The sequence below is a fragment of the Cavia porcellus genome, unplaced genomic scaffold (assembly GCF_034190915.1).
Source record: "Cavia porcellus strain 051 isolate PalLab524CR breed Dunkin Hartley unplaced genomic scaffold, mCavPor4.1 scaffold_1, whole genome shotgun sequence".
Lineage (NCBI taxonomy): Eukaryota > Metazoa > Chordata > Mammalia > Rodentia > Caviidae > Cavia > Cavia porcellus.
This window is the reverse complement of record NW_026947484.1, coordinates 81,351,629-81,367,765: the sequence shown is the minus strand read 5'-3', so window position 1 is coordinate 81,367,765 and position 16,137 is coordinate 81,351,629. Positions and strand designations below refer to the sequence as shown.

General features: G+C 32.6%; 1 protein-coding gene across 3 annotated transcripts in view; it reads right to left on the bottom strand.

Moving 5' to 3' along the window:
• The window catches only part of Ric1 (RIC1 homolog, RAB6A GEF complex partner 1), a 166,025-nt gene that overhangs the window by 124,148 nt on the left and 25,740 nt on the right, over nucleotides 1–16,137 (bottom strand). For all 3 annotated transcript variants that reach the window (XM_063250756.1, XM_003472180.5, XM_063250760.1), the window contains exon 2: nucleotides 2,239–2,346. In XM_063250756.1, coding sequence (XP_063106826.1) covers nucleotides 2,239–2,346 — 108 coding nt within the window. The remainder of the gene's footprint in view (nucleotides 1–2,238; nucleotides 2,347–16,137) is intronic.

Below are 16,137 nucleotides of genomic sequence, written 5' to 3'. Positions count from 1 at the left end.
ATGTTTGCACTATAGTTTTAGACAAAATTCATTAGGAATTGTTAAGTCTGCAGCGAAAGCTATTTTCTGGGAGAAGGGGAGTAAAGCACTTTGATTACATTCATGAGGCCCTGGGTTTTATTACAGGGGCTAAAAAAACAAAATCTATTTTCCATATTCATTCAGTGGTGAAATAGGCTCTTCCAAGTTCAGAAAATGTTGATTTCAGGCATGAGCTAACATAGTTTCCAATAAACATTTACCACTAAGCCATCAAACAGAAAGCTGTGGGGTAGGATAAATCAAGAGATTAAGCTTCTATCTTTGACAAAAACTTACAATAACTACAGACTTTAAAAGTCTTACATTTTTATATGTTTTCTAAATCTATCCAAATCTTTTTCTATTCTCATGTATTTTTATTACCAGCAATTAATATATACCTTAGTAGGTTCCTCTAGACTGACTGAATTTAGGGCTTTGCAATTCAACTTCAGAAGTTTTTCATCTGAAGTTGTTCCACACATGCTACTTATACAGAGTACTTCCTTGACACTTCATATCAAGTACTGATCATTACATTTGTCGACTTACCAATTGACTGAGCAAATCTTATGCTTGGTGTACTGATGTTCATATTTGATTTTTGTGAAGAAGTTCTTCTGCACGGAGAGATTGTGACTTAAAATTTTCTAATTTTGTATTATTTTTAGTGAACTGGAAATTCTGTGATGAGTACTTAGTCTGATAGTATTAACACTACATTCTGACACAATACATTCTAATTCACTGTATAATGAAAACAACATTTTGCCATGTAATTCAATAATAAAATATTCCATGCTCCACTGTATTTTAAAAGCATGACATTCAAAGTCTGTATTTCTCTTTATCTGTTCTTTTAACATGAGTACTAAAGACATACTAACAGTAAAAAGAACATATATGTCACATTATATGTGGCATTTGACATACATGAACTAGTAACTCTCCTATGAGTTACAGGATGTCAAACAAATAATAATGCATTGAAAGCATCACATACAGTTGCTGTACTCACTATTCAACTCTATCCTGCTTTTGTAGTTTGAACAAATCGTAGACAGGATATAAATATGAACACATATGTTCATAAATATGAACACAATAAAACTATGTATGGACACTGAAATTTAGATATTATAATTTTCAAGTGAAACAAATATTCTTCTTTGTTTTAATCACTTAAATATTTAAAAACTGTTTTGAGACTATGGGCAATATACAAATAGGCAGAAGGTATCTGATCTGGCATCTGATCATTATTTTGCCAATCTCTAATGTAGCAAGTGCAGAACAATTTACCACACTTGACTATCTGGAGCATTTTCAGAATATTAGTGTAACACCACATGGACTAGGAAGAGACTGACCAAAAGATAAATTTGTCTAATGGCTAAGAGAAGAAAAATAAAATCTAAATTCCCAAGTTTATATTTTATTTGTCCAATATACACTATTTGGATAAGACAACTTTCAGAGCCTCAACTTACTCATCCACTGTGAAGAATAATTCAAAGCACAAATCCAAAAGTGAATTAATCTATGCAAACTGATTATAACAGTACTTACAATGAATGTGCTCAATAAATGTTAACCTATATATTGTTAATGCAAATCAGATGACACATTGAAATAAAATATACATTGAAAAGATAAAATTACCCAGTTATAGGCACATGTAATAGCATAAGATAAATCCAGAGAGATTCAAATGCTATGAGAATTATGATACAAACACATAAAATTTAGTTTGTAGAATATCCTTTGGAATCATAGACAGAACTTAAATATAAATTCAACAGTCTCATGTGAATATGGAAAATAGCTTTAAAAAATTGAATCAGATTTCAGGAACAAAAGTACAAAGAGAGACAATCAAACGACAAGTCCCATGTTTAAGGATTATAGGATGTAATAAAGTCAATAAAGACACTCAGGTGTATCCCAGCACTCAGGAGACTGAGGCAGGAAGATCACTTATGTAGTTCAAAGCCAGTTTGCACTACACTATGAGACAAAAACTCAAACAAAAAGTTAACAAGGAAACAGTAAGCACAAAAACAGAACATAATACATATACACAAGAATCAGTTCAGAAAATCTTACCATAGTATGAAGATAAATGCTCGTGTACTTGAAACATTAAAAAGAATATCTAGGAAAAGCAAACTTCCATACAATATAGAAAATATTGTTGAAGTTGAAAAATCTACTTACTGAAACAGCTATCATTGTACTATCTGGTCTCCATTCTGCTTGTTTATAGGATCCAAACTGAGTAGATGATTTTGCAGGTTCCTTGTAGGTTACAATTAATACACTAGGCTGGAAGAAAATAGTTGTATTTTTGTTAATAGTTCATAAAAACAGAAAAAACTTAATTTATAAAATACTCTAAAAACATATTAAAATGCAATAAAAATAATATATTAAATCAATTTTCAACACTCCAAGCAAATCAGTTAGTATTAAGCCTTTATCTATTAAAAAACTCAAATCAATAATTAATAACTTTCCAAAACAGAACTAGTCCAGATGAGTTCACAAGTGAATTTGACCAAATATTTAAAGTTATACAAGTCTTCTACAAAGCCTTATTGTGGGTGGGGTACAAATGATCCTCCTAAGTCATTCTATAAGGCCAGACTACCTTAATACCAAAACCAGACAAAGACATTACATTAAAGTACTAAAGACTAAAATTTCTCATAAATATGTGTAAACTCCCAATAAAATATTAGCAAACCAAGCCTGAGAATATATAAAAAGAAGTTTATACCACAACCAAGTGGGATATAGCCCAGGCATGCAAGACTATCTCAACAGCAGAAAATGAATAACTATAATCTATCACATCACCATCTACAGAAGGAAAAAACTGCATGATTGTATCAATAAATGCAGAAAAAAGCATTTGACATGTGTAACAAGTATTCGTGATAAAAACTCAACAAACTAAGAATGGAAGGAACTTCTTTAACGTGATAATGAATGCATACAAAATTTAATACGTTTGGAGAAATTCGAAGCTTTTCCATTAAGTTCAGGAAGAATGCAAAAAATATCCTCTATCTTCATTGCCTTTTTTTTTTTTTTGAGAGAGAGACAAGATCTTGCTGTGTAGCTCAGGCTGGCCTAGAATTGGAACTTCCTGCAATCCTCAGCCCTAGTGCTGGGATTAAAGACCTGTGCCATCACGTTCAGTCTCTACTGTTTTTCAACACAGTAGCACAAGTCCTAACTGAAGTAAATCATATACATACTGAGAAGGAAGAAATAAAACTGCTTATCCATACTAGGTACTAGGATCATCTGTGGAGAAAATCTGAAAGAGTCAAAGATAACAGAAGCTTAGAACCACCAAGCAAAGATAACAAATTGAACACTACAAAGTTAGTATACAACAAACAGTCAAACACTAGCTTATACTCTAGCAATGAAAAAATGGAACTTATAATTTAAAGCATTTGTGCATTTATATTAAATTTCTAAGATGAAATACTATAATAGAATAAAATCTAATAAAAAATATATACAAGATTTCCATGAGGAATTACAAGATGAAGTATACCAAAAAAGAGCTACATAAATGACTGTATGTTTCAGGAAAAGTCAACAATAAAGATGTCAGTTCTTCCCAGTTTGCTCTATAGACTCGATGCAATCTTAAATCAGAATCTCACCAAATTATTTTGTGGGTATCAACAAACTCTAAATTTTATATGGAGAGACACAAGACCAAAAAGACCAAAAGTCAACTTGATATGAAGAAAATGTTGGAGAACTGACACTAACTTCAAGGCTTATTATTATAAAGCTACAGTAATCAAGAGCGCATGGTATTGTTGAAAAAGAACCAAATCGATCAAAGATACAATAGCCTAGAAACAGACCCACATAAATGGAGTTAACTGATCTTTGACAATGGAGCAAAGGAACATAAAGGAGAAAAGTCTTCAACAGATGGTGGTAGAACAGATATGAACAAAAACATTCACTAAAAAAAAATCTAGAGACAAACTTTACAACCTTTATAAGCGTTAATTCAAAATAAAACACAGTCCTAAATGTAAAAAGTAAAATTCTTAGAAGATAAGTTCTACAAGCAGAAAAATCTAGAGGACCTTAGGTATGGCAACATCTTTTTATAGAGAATACGAAAGGCACAATGTTCAACAGAAATGACTGACAAATCAAAACTACTGTGTGAGAAACACAGTCAAGGGAATGACGACAGAAAGCTGCAGCTGGAGAAACTATTTACAAAGGACACATCTAATAAAGGACTAATAAACCTGGTTTTTAAAAAGGACACAGAAATAGAACTTATACCTCACTAAAAAGACACACACACGCGCGCGCGCGCGCGCGCGCGCGACAAGATGTTTAACATCATATGTCCTTAGAAAAGCAAACTAAAACAAGATACCACATATTCCTATTAGAATGGCCAAATCTAATGTTGATTTCAAATACTGGTGAGGATATGGAGCCACAGGAACTCTCATTTACTGCTGTTGAATGCAAAATGCTACAGGCACTTTGAAGACAGTTTGGCAATTTTTCGCAAAAACTAAGCACACTCTTACATATGATGTAGTATCTGCAGTCCTTAATATTTATGCAAATGAATTAGAAATATGTTCACAAAGAAACTCTCATAGCACTTTTACTCACAACTGCCAATACGTGGAAGTAACCAAGATACCCTTCAATAGTTTAAGACTAAAAATAAAGTCTTTTAAAAAAAAAAAGATAACCCAAAAAGAATTCAATCAAGGTCTACTATATGGCTAAGGAGGTACTATAATACATCAAACAGCAACGTTCTTGCTCATCTTATAAAACATATAGACTACATGGGGGAAAAAAGTAAGCATAATAAGAGTTCAGGTAACATATACTTAAGATTCTAAACAATGTAATAATAATGTTGTACCTGGGCTTCAACATTTCAAAAACTTTGAAATTCATTAATTTTGATAAGGAGTACAAATTCTGTAAGTAATAAAATAAAGGATAAGATATCCAGGAAACTTGGAACAGATCTTGAAGAATCTAAATGACTAGTATAGTTTAGTACAAGGAAATAATATCAGCAAACTCAAGTGGCACTCAAAATAAAAAAATTGGACTAAGCAACGGGTTTACTGCAGGATATGAGAAAGAAAAGAGGTCAAATAATGTAGACCAATGATTAAAGAAATCTCATATTGCTAGATTAGCTTGAATGCCATAAATAAGAGGTTTCCATGTCCTGATTACATAAGATTCACACAACATTTGCTGAATAAAAAATTGTAATGATACCTCTAAAGCCAAGGTAATGTCTAAATTAAACTGATATTTAGCTAAAAAGAAACTAAAAAACTGTTTTCTATGAAGTGACCTTAGAGAATAGCAGGAAAACTTACTTGGACTAACTCTTCTGTAAAGAACAATGAAAAGAATCTAGAAAATAAAATAATATCCAAGGCAATGGAGAATGATCTAAAATAGAGAAAACTGTAATATAGCTCCAAGTGAAAAGATATCCCATGCAAGATGTGTGGATCTGCAGCTTTTGCCCAAAGGGTACAGCCCAATATGCACCTGGCTCGAGGTAACAGAAAGTATAGATTTACGGCTTGAGACATCAAAAAATGAAGTTCAGACTTGATTACTGCTGAAAAGTTATGGAGGAATCTAAAAGGAATGTGTCTCATTCAAAATCAACCTCAAAATATGGATTTATCATATTACAGGATGACCAATAACCTACATCTGTGAGGGAAGACTCTAGTGTATGTGATGGAAAAGCAGTAATAATTGGCAGTTGAGAGGAAAAAAAAGAATAAAGTCAAATATTGCCCACCACAAAAGAAACTAACTGAATTTGAAGTCTGCATTCATACAAGGCAACAGCCCGGGGAACATTACATTGCTCTTTGTAACAACACAACAAAATCTGGTCTCTATATAGTATAAACAATATTATAAATGGCAAAAAATTTAGAAAGCATGAAGGAATAAGAAAAGAAAAAAACTGATAGTCAAGAATTTTTAAAGCAAGGATTACCAATAGTATGTTGAAGGACTTAAAAATATAATGAATGAGGATAAAGGGAAAAATTCACAACAGAACAGCGTTTTTAAAAAAGCCTAACAGGAATTCTAAGCTGAAAAACGAAGTAACTAAAAACTCATCCATTTTATAAATTATACAAATAGTCAATCTGCAATAAATTGAATAAAACTTATCTAATCAAAAAAAGACTAGAAGGGCTGGGGATCTAGCTCAGCGGCATAAGCGTCTGCCTCGCAAGAAGGCAGTCGTGAGTTCAATCCCTGGTACCGATAAAAACAAAAAAGACCAAAAAAAAAAAAAGACTAGAAAAAACCAGTATCAAAAACAAAAACTTCAAGCAATATCATAGAAGAATCCAAAAATAAAAAAGAATGAGGCAGAAAAATATATATGAAAAAATAATAGCTGAAAACTTCCCCAAAAGAAAAATGCTTATGACTCAATAAACCTGACAAGCCATAGGCTGAGGTAGGACAACTGTTGTGACAAGAGCAGCAGCCTGGACTACAAAAGCAAGGCCCTGTATCAAAAAAACAAAAACAAAAACTCAACTCCACAAATTTCACACAGAACAAAAAGAAAACTACTTCACAGACTGAGCTATATCCCCTGGGGCTTTTTTGTTTTTGTTGGTGGTGGTGGTAGTCTTTTTTAAGACAGTTTTTTTCACTGTGCAGTTCACACAGCCTTGAACTCATTTTGTATCCCAGGCTGGTCTTGAACTCACAGCACCCGTCCTGCCTCAGCCTTCTGAATGCTGAGATTACATGTGTGTGACACCATGCTTAGCTATCCCTGATATTTTTAAATTTTGTTTTTAAACACAGTCTTGCTAGGTTGCCCAGGCTGGCCTTGAACTTGGGACCACCTACCTCAGCTTTCCAAGCACTTAGGTCATACTGCATTAATCTGTTCACTTCAGCTTGCCCCTGTTATTTGTAGCTTTTGGTGTTTTTTTGTTTTTGTTTCTGTTTTGTTTTTTTTCCTGAAAGTGATAAATCTGGCTCTCATCTGATAAATTTATTGACTTATTTGTTCAATCCTACGTTTTGGATGGCCAACAATATCATTGTAAGAAACAAATTTACCAAGTAAAATATATCGTTTATGTATAGTTCCCATCTATTACTTTAGCCTCATGATAAATATTTAAAATACTGAATTTCCAAAGTTACATCTATAGGTCATCCCTTTAAAAGTTTTTCTTTTCTTAATCTCTGAAAGTGAAACATAAAAGTTTTAAAGAGTTAACAAGAGTCCAAACACATTAAAACTGCTAATCATTAACTGCTTATACTATCAATGTAAAGTAAAAGTTAAAAACAAGTACATACCTTGGGTGGTATTTGCAATGGATGAAAATAAGGAAAACATAGTTGGAGAGAGCAATTAGGAATTTATGGAAACAAGATACAAAAGGAACTTGACTCTCACAGGGAAAATTAAGAGAAACAAAGCAACTTTAAAAAAGAACTACTTGAAGGACTTACACTACCCCTGTAGCTCTATAATAATAATAATCAAGACTGCACAGTATTGGCATGAAGACACATAAAGAGATCACTGAAACAGTAAGAGTTCAAAAACAGAAAAGTCAATAGAAAAGTACAAAGTCAATTCAGTGGAGACAGAAGTATCTTTTCGACAAATGTGCTGGAACAAAAAGACACTTCTATGAAAAAAACTTTGTATTTTGTGTCACATAAATATTAATTCACAGTATTGTAGACTTACAATATATGTAAAATCAATTCATAAACCTTCAGAAATATAGAAGCAAATTCTTTGTGGCCTCGGGTTAAGCAAAGATTTCTTAAATAAGACACAAACATGATTTCAAAAGAGAAGTAACTGATAAAATAGTCTTCATAGAAAATAAACATTTTTCTTCAAATGACATTATTAAACTGGGTGTGGTGGTACATGTCTACAATCCCAGTACTTGGAAGGCTGAGGCAGGAGGCAGTAAATCCGAAGCCAGACTGGGCTACATAGCGAGTTCAAGGACAGCCTGGACTACATAGTGAAACTCTGTCTTTGAGAAAAAAAAAAAAAAAAGACACTGTCAAAAGACTACAGAGGAAAGCCAGAGAGGAAAAAAATATTTGCAACCTGCATCAAGGATTTGTATCCACAACATATAAAGGACTCTCAAAACACAGAAAGAAAATCAACAACCCAATAATAAATATAATCTAAAGATTAAAAAAACCCCACACTATTAGATTTTACCATATAGAATAAATACCTATAAAGTCTTACAGATGTAAGTATCTGGGTAATTGAAAGAGTAGGGACAAGTTTACCTTACTTTAAAGTTCCAATTACTAAATGGAATTTAGAAAGAAAATGATGGAATTATCAGGTAAACACCATTTATTTCTAACAACTGCAAATAAGATATAATGATGAAAAAATAATAGCTGAAAATGGATTAAAATTAGTATGAAAAGGTTTCAGGAAGTAAAAAGATTATACATTATTTCACCCAAGTTACTTTTTCTGTTCAACTACAAAAGGAAGGACAGTTCACAGTGAAGAAACATCCAATTTAACCAAGTGGTCAAGGTAAACATCATCAACCAGTAAGACAATCATGAGCTCTTTGATATTATACACTAAGATGGACATAACATTTTGTAACATTTTTGTCAAAAGTTACATGCTCTTATTTGTGAGATAATGAAATAGGTTCAAAATGACATACTTGGTACAAAGTAACTAATCAGCACTCTTTTAAAGAGTCAACATCCTAATTAAAACAAAAAACAAAAAAACAGGAATTGTTTGTTAAAGGAACTGTCTTCACAGACTTAAGACATAACTATAAGCAATGTGAAATCATGGATAGAATTCTAGAACAAAAAAGAACCTCAGTAAAAAACTGGGGAGAGCTTAGGGCTTAGCTTGGCAGCACAAGTACCTGCCTGGCAAGCGTTGAGATCATGAGCTCCATCCCCAACACCAAAAATTTAAAAATAAAAGATTAAAAAAAAAAAAAACTGGGGAAATTATCAATTAGACCTGTGGTTCAGTTAGTAGTATTATACCAATGTTAGTTCCTTTTTTATGATTATGTTAAATAAAAGATGTACATTAACAAAATGAATAATCACTATGTGATTCCACTTAAAAATTCTTAAAAATGTAAACTAATCTATATACAGAGAAAACAAGCAGATGAGTGATTCCCTTAGGGTAGACAGTAGTAAGACATATCTACAGAGGGACAGGATGGAACATTTAGGGGTAATGCACATGTACATTATATAATAATGGCTTTATGAATACATACATGTCAAAACTAAACATGTGCAACTTTTAGTAGGTCAATTATATCTCAAGAAGTCTGTTAAAGGTTAAAAAGTTATATTGGATGGTCTTTTGGAGAACTGACAGAAGAAAAACAGGTTGGAAGAACCATTTAAAATCCATTGCAAAAGCCTTAAAAGAGAAACCTGAACTATGTCAGAATTAATAGCAGAAAGAAATACATTGTCATCCCTGCAATAACTTCAGTGAATACATATGAGATACAAGCTAGTATAAGTTGTTCCTTAACATTTATTTTTAATGTTTTGAGATTCCCTGATTACTTTAAAAGACTACTTTAAAATTCTGGTTACAAAGGAGACATGGAGCACCTAAAATCAGAAAAGGGTCTCTTAAGACTGAGTAGAACAGTTGGTACTGATGCTAACTTTACTGGATTAATAAATGTAAAATCAGAGCCTAACACTGAGTGCTAATATTTAAGCATTTATTTTCAAACCACATGTTTTGGTATTTACTAATTTTTCATAATGTTTCAACATTTAAAATTTAGTAAAGTTTTCATTTTTAAATATAAAGTGAAATGGATATGATGGCATGCATCTGTAATTCTAGTATTCCAGGAGGCTGAGGCAGGAAAATCACAAGTTGGACTCTAGCCTGGGCAACTTGGTGACTTAAGGAGATTAAAAATAAAGACAATCTCAAAATAAAAATAGACTTGTCTCCAATACAAAAATAAAATGACTGGGATTTAGGTCAATATAAAGACAGTAGGTTCAATTCCTAGTAACAAAAAATAATAGTAAGTTGGTCTGGAAAGTCAGAATGCATATTAAAACTAAGCTTTTTATTCTATGTGTATACATATATTGAAAACATTTTAAAAATGGATAACATGGGTCTAAACACTGCAATTTTTTTTAGCTAAAGCAGAAAATAGCAGTCTTCAGTCTCACTTCTCCACTAATGACTTTCATTTTGCACATTAATGAATACTAGTTCGTAAAATGGCAGAAATCAACATGTTTAAAGTCCCAATCAAATGTTAATTCTATCTAAAAAAACTTCACTAGGTGACAGTTTTACTCCTTGAAGTACTCTGTATCTTAAAAGTCTGCTACTTATTTTAAAACACTGTTTCTCAGAAAACTAAGAAACAGAAAACTGCAACATAGAAAATATAGTCTGAAAAGAGAAAGAAAAATGAAAGTATAGTCTGGAGACGATCCACAAATTTTTTGTATGACCTTTCATCCAATGAGAACAGATTTTCTTACTAATTCTGTTTCATCAACTAATACCTTGAATTTTATCTTCTTAAAGAATATATGAAAGAAGCCTGGGCATGGTGGCACACGCTTGTAATCCCAACATTCTGTCAGGCCCTGGAAGGAGTTCAAGTTTGAGCCCAGCTTGGGCAATTCAGCAAGACTGTTCCAAAATTTTTAAAAGGACTGGAGATGCAGCTCAATGGATACGCCCTGGGGTCAATCCCCAGTATGATGAGGCGGGGGACAAGGAAAGAAAAACCGAGACAAAACGGACAAAAGAGACAGAAAGAGGCAGGAAAGGAAAGAAGGAGAAGCAAAGAGGAAAAGAGAGACTATCTGAAAATTCATAGCAATTTACCACAACCCCGAATTTTTCTTTCTACATACACAGATGGTTATAAGTTGATTTTAATATTTAACAATTTGAAACATATATGTGATAAGAAATGAACACTACAAAAACTCCAGCCAGTTTAAGAAATAGTTCACTATGCACACTGAAACAATTTCTAATCATACCTTTTCTTTAAGCTATAACCACTATCTTCAATTATGTAACTCTATCCTCACTCTTCTGTAATTTATTTTTATACTAAAGTAATACATTACTTACCCATTTTCCTGTTGAAAACTTAAAAAAAAAAAGACAACATATTACTGTTTCTGATGAAAATTAATTTCAAAATGGATGAGTTGGGGGAAGAGGTCTCTGACAGCACACAGTCCCATTCAATGCACCATACAAACTAAAGTACAATAAAACAAATGGTGCTACGATTATCAAAAGCATATAGGGCACACTTACGTTCTCAAAAGAATTACAAAGCTATGATATTCACACGCTTCCTAACGTTAGTAGTTACGTTGCACCTGATACTTTCAAAAGATACTCTAGTTTAATTTTAACTCTTACAACATACTTGTCTTTGAAAATTAGTTCACTCAGCCAGATGTGCTGGTGCATGCCAATAATCCCAGCTCTACGACTGCTGAGAGTTTGAGGTCAGTATAGGTTACACAGTGAATTCAAAGCTAACCAGAACTACATAGCAAGATCCTGTCTCGAAAATAAACAAAAAAATTAGCTCACTCAAGATCACGTAACTAATATGCTCTCTACAGCAGCTTTGGAGAGCTGCTGGTCAAGTACCAAAAATTAGCTGACTTAAAAGAAAGTGACATTTTCTCAGACTTGAGTCTAGAAGTCTGAAATTTAAGTATCAGTAAAATCATGCTTTCTCTGACAGCTCTAGGGGCAGATTCTTCTATCTTGCTTTCAGAGTTTGCAGACAGTGGTGATAAACCTATGGCATGCATACCACAGTAAGCTGTTATCACCGAGAGCTCTAAAAGGTTCACCATCACTGTTTGCTGGCAATCTTTGTTGTTTCTTGCCTTAAAGATGTACTGCTCTATTCACCTGTTTTCACTGTGTAGACTCAGGAATCTTCCTTGTCTCTAGACATGCTGCAAGCCACCAAGTTCACAAGTAGAAGGCCTAGCACACCGAATCCCCAAAACTCTAGTAAGAACAAAAGCTTTGATGACTTGACTTGAAAATGTGAGAGCTGGTAAGCAGCTGGCCAAGATATTCCTGTGAATTCCTAACCTGCTCCATTAATCTCAAAGATTACATTCTTCACTTAGTTTTTCTTTTATGTAGGTTTGTGGGTCCAAAATTGTCTTTTTTATGAGAATGTCAGTCACTAAATCAAGTAACAATCTAATGACCTCATTTTAACTTGATCTCCTCTGTAAAGATCTTATTTTCAAATACGCTCACATTCTAAAATGTCAGATGCGAGGACTACAACATATCCTTTGTAGGGCAGCGGGGAATGGTTCAACTCTCAACAGTCTCTCTTTATAAATGTTCCATAATTGTGAACTGGAGTATTAACATTAAATAAAAACATACTATGACTTTATATGTCATACTGTGTATAAGGTCATCCAAAAAGCTTTTTGCACTGATAAAAACATCATGCATCTATATTATTCAATATAGTAGACCCTAGTCACATGTGGCTACTGAGCTCTTGAAATGTAGCTACTGGGACTAGGAGTTTAGCTTAGTAGCACAAGCACCTGCTTGGCAAACACGAGGTAATGGGTTCAATCCCCAATACCAAAAAAAAAAAAAAAAAAAAAAAAAAAAGAAAGAAAGAAAAGAAAACAAATGTAGCTACTACAAATGAGGAACTGAGTTTAAAATTTTATTTAATAATAATTATATATAAATTAAACTTAATACGATATATTAAACTTAGTTTTGACTTAACTACAATAACATATGACAAATGGTCTCCATAATGTATATACACAAAGTAGGGTTTTATAGAATGGGTGATTATTTCCTTAAAGGATTAGAGATCAATAGTTTCAAAAATACTGCATTCACCATACAATTAAAGTGTATCTTTAGAAAGATGATGAACAAAGTAAATTTTTAACAGAATACATCCTAGGTTTATTTAACTAAATATAAACAGTTCATTATTCTCTTACATAATCATACAATATCAAGCAATATCTTACACCTTTAATTACCATCTACATTTCTCAAATAATTTTACAAATTATTGTGTCTGATAAGTCAACTTTTTAAACTTTTTTATACTGAAAATTTATTAGAGTTTAGTGTATAATTAGGTTTTATAAACTTGTGCAGCTATCACCACTATTTACTTCCAGAACATTACTACAAAAAGAAATTGTACCTATTAGTAGTCATTCCCCATTTACCCCTCCTCTGATCCTTAACAACTAATTATCTTTTCTTCCCTGAATCTATGGATTTGCTAATTCTGAACATTTACTATAAATGAAATTACACAATATATGCTCTTGTGTCTGGCTTCTTAAATTTGGCAAAATGTTTGAAGATTTAGCCATATTGTGGCACTTGCTAGTTTTTCATTCTGTTTATGACTGTATAACATTTCCTTGTGTAGTTATACCACTCTGTGTTCATTCCCTTGCTGAACTTGGCTTGTTTCACACTTGCCTGTTATAAATAGGGCTACTTTGAAAATACATGTAAAAAGTTTTATTTGAAAAGCTTCTTATCAATTGTTTAGGTTATGTATATACTTAGGAGTAGAAATACTAAGTTATGCAATAACTATATGTTTAACTTTTTAAAGAACTGTTGAACTGTTTCTGCAGGCGCTGCACCATTTTATACTCCCATTCCAACCAACAGTGCACAAGGGTTTGAAGTTTATGTCCTTGATAGTATTTGTTATTGTCTGCATTATTCTTTTTGTTTGTTTGTTTCCAGTGACCATTTTAGCAAAAGGGAAATGGTGTCTCCAGGTTTAAATGGCAAGTGATTCTGAGCATCTTTCACGTCTGTATACCTCCATTAGAGAAATATCCACTCAAATCTATTGCTCATTTTTTAAAACTAGGTCAATGAAGTTTTAGATTTTCTGTTCCAATATGTGACTATATAAGCTGATTGCTGGAGCTCTTAAAAACATTTAAATAACTGTTTCTATGAGAAAATTTCTTATAGACGCTATTTAGGTTCCCTGGTCAGTTCACAAAAATCTACTCAGTCCATATATACCAAGAAGGAATATAATGTAGAGGTTAAGGATATAGACGCTGAATTCTGAATGTGTGTTTGAAATATTGAATCTTCCATTTATATATTAGCTTTGTGACTTTGGTTATATTAATTTTTTTATGTGTCACTTCACACATTGTTAAAATACAATGGCAGAACCTATCTCAATGGATCTCACCACTATAAAGATTAAATAAATACCACAACACCTGGCACTTTACACTGTAAGTATGTAATTGTTTTATTATCATTTTAATGTTTTAAGATTATATTATAAAACATGCTACAGTACAAAACTCTCAACTGATTGAAATAATTCATTTAAAATTCCTACTGAAGATACTATGTAATAAACTGTATTGCTTCCCATTCTAGCAACTCAGGAGAACTGTCTAATTCTCAGGCATTATAAGGCTAGGATGAAGGCAAACCATCAGATACTGGAGAAGCACAACAAACTGACTATAGGTGGGAACAAGAAACTTTCTGGTATGTAGAAAATGCTATGAATCTTAATAGAATAGTGGTTACATAAGTATATATTTATCAAAATGTACTTAAATTCATGTATCACTGTAATGCCATGACAGCACAATTTATAATACATAAATCTTATAAACAGCCTATATTACTACCAACAGATTAATGGATAGAGAAAATGTATTTATACATAACAGAACACTACTCGGCAACAAACAAGAATAAACTTCAGGCACGTGTAGATAAATGGATGCATTTTAAGGCCATAATGTTAAATGAAACAAATCATAAAATATGGTATTTATAGCTGGGTATGATGGCTCATGCCTGTAATCCCAGCACTCGGGAGGCTGAGGCAGGAGGATCGTTGTGAGTTCGAGACCAGCCTGGGCTACAAAGTGAGCTCAAGGCCAGCCTGAACTGCATAGTGAGACCCAGTCTCAAAAAGACAAAAAAAAAAGTATTTATACACAATGGAATAATACTCTGTCATAAACAAGAATAAACTTTAGGCATTTGTAGGTCAATGGATGTATCTCAAAACCCTAGTGTTAAGGGAGATAAGACAAGTTAAATACCACATAGTTTCTCCCACATGAGAAACCAAAATAAATAAATAAATAAAAGAACAGGAAGGAGATCTTTTTCAAATAGGAAGAGGAACAAGAGATGGAGGGAATAGGGAGAGATGGGAGAAGAAGGAGAATTAAGATGTGTTAGATACATGTAAAAACTCCCCATGATAATGTAATTATTGTATACTGCAAACATGTATGAATAAAATATAAAAAAGGAGGCAGAGGATGTAGTTTAGCAGTAAGCATCTGCCTGGCAAGTGTGAGGCCCTGAGTTTGATTCCTGGTACAAAACCAAATGCACACACACATACCCACACACACACACATATATATACACATGTATATATATGAAAAAAGTTAAAAATCATTTACTTAAGTTCAATATTTTATATATTACATAAAGGTTACCTTAAAAAGAAATGCCCAAAAACAAGTAAGACATCACTCAAATATATTGAATGCTACTTACAAACTCAGGAAAGATTTCTAATATATTTTAGGTGATTAACAAGAGATTTTTTGGTTAATTGTTGACAATACATGACATACCACTTTCCAAGTACATACAGGGAACCTTTACAGTATCTTGCAATTCTTCCAATATTTCATCAGTAATTATGAGTATTAACACTTTAAACATTCTTCAATTTCCGAACTGCAATTTTCCTTAAAGATAAGAACCAGTACTAAAATTAAACAGAGCCATCAAAACAATAATTTCAAACATTTGGAAACTGATCAAAAGCAAGCAACAAATTAAGGGCTTTTTGTTTATGGGTAACTGCTTGAACTGCAGGTAAGAATGGAAATTGTTCTTGTAGGCTAATCAAAAGACACCATTAGTAGAAAAGATCAAGAATTTAGGAATGA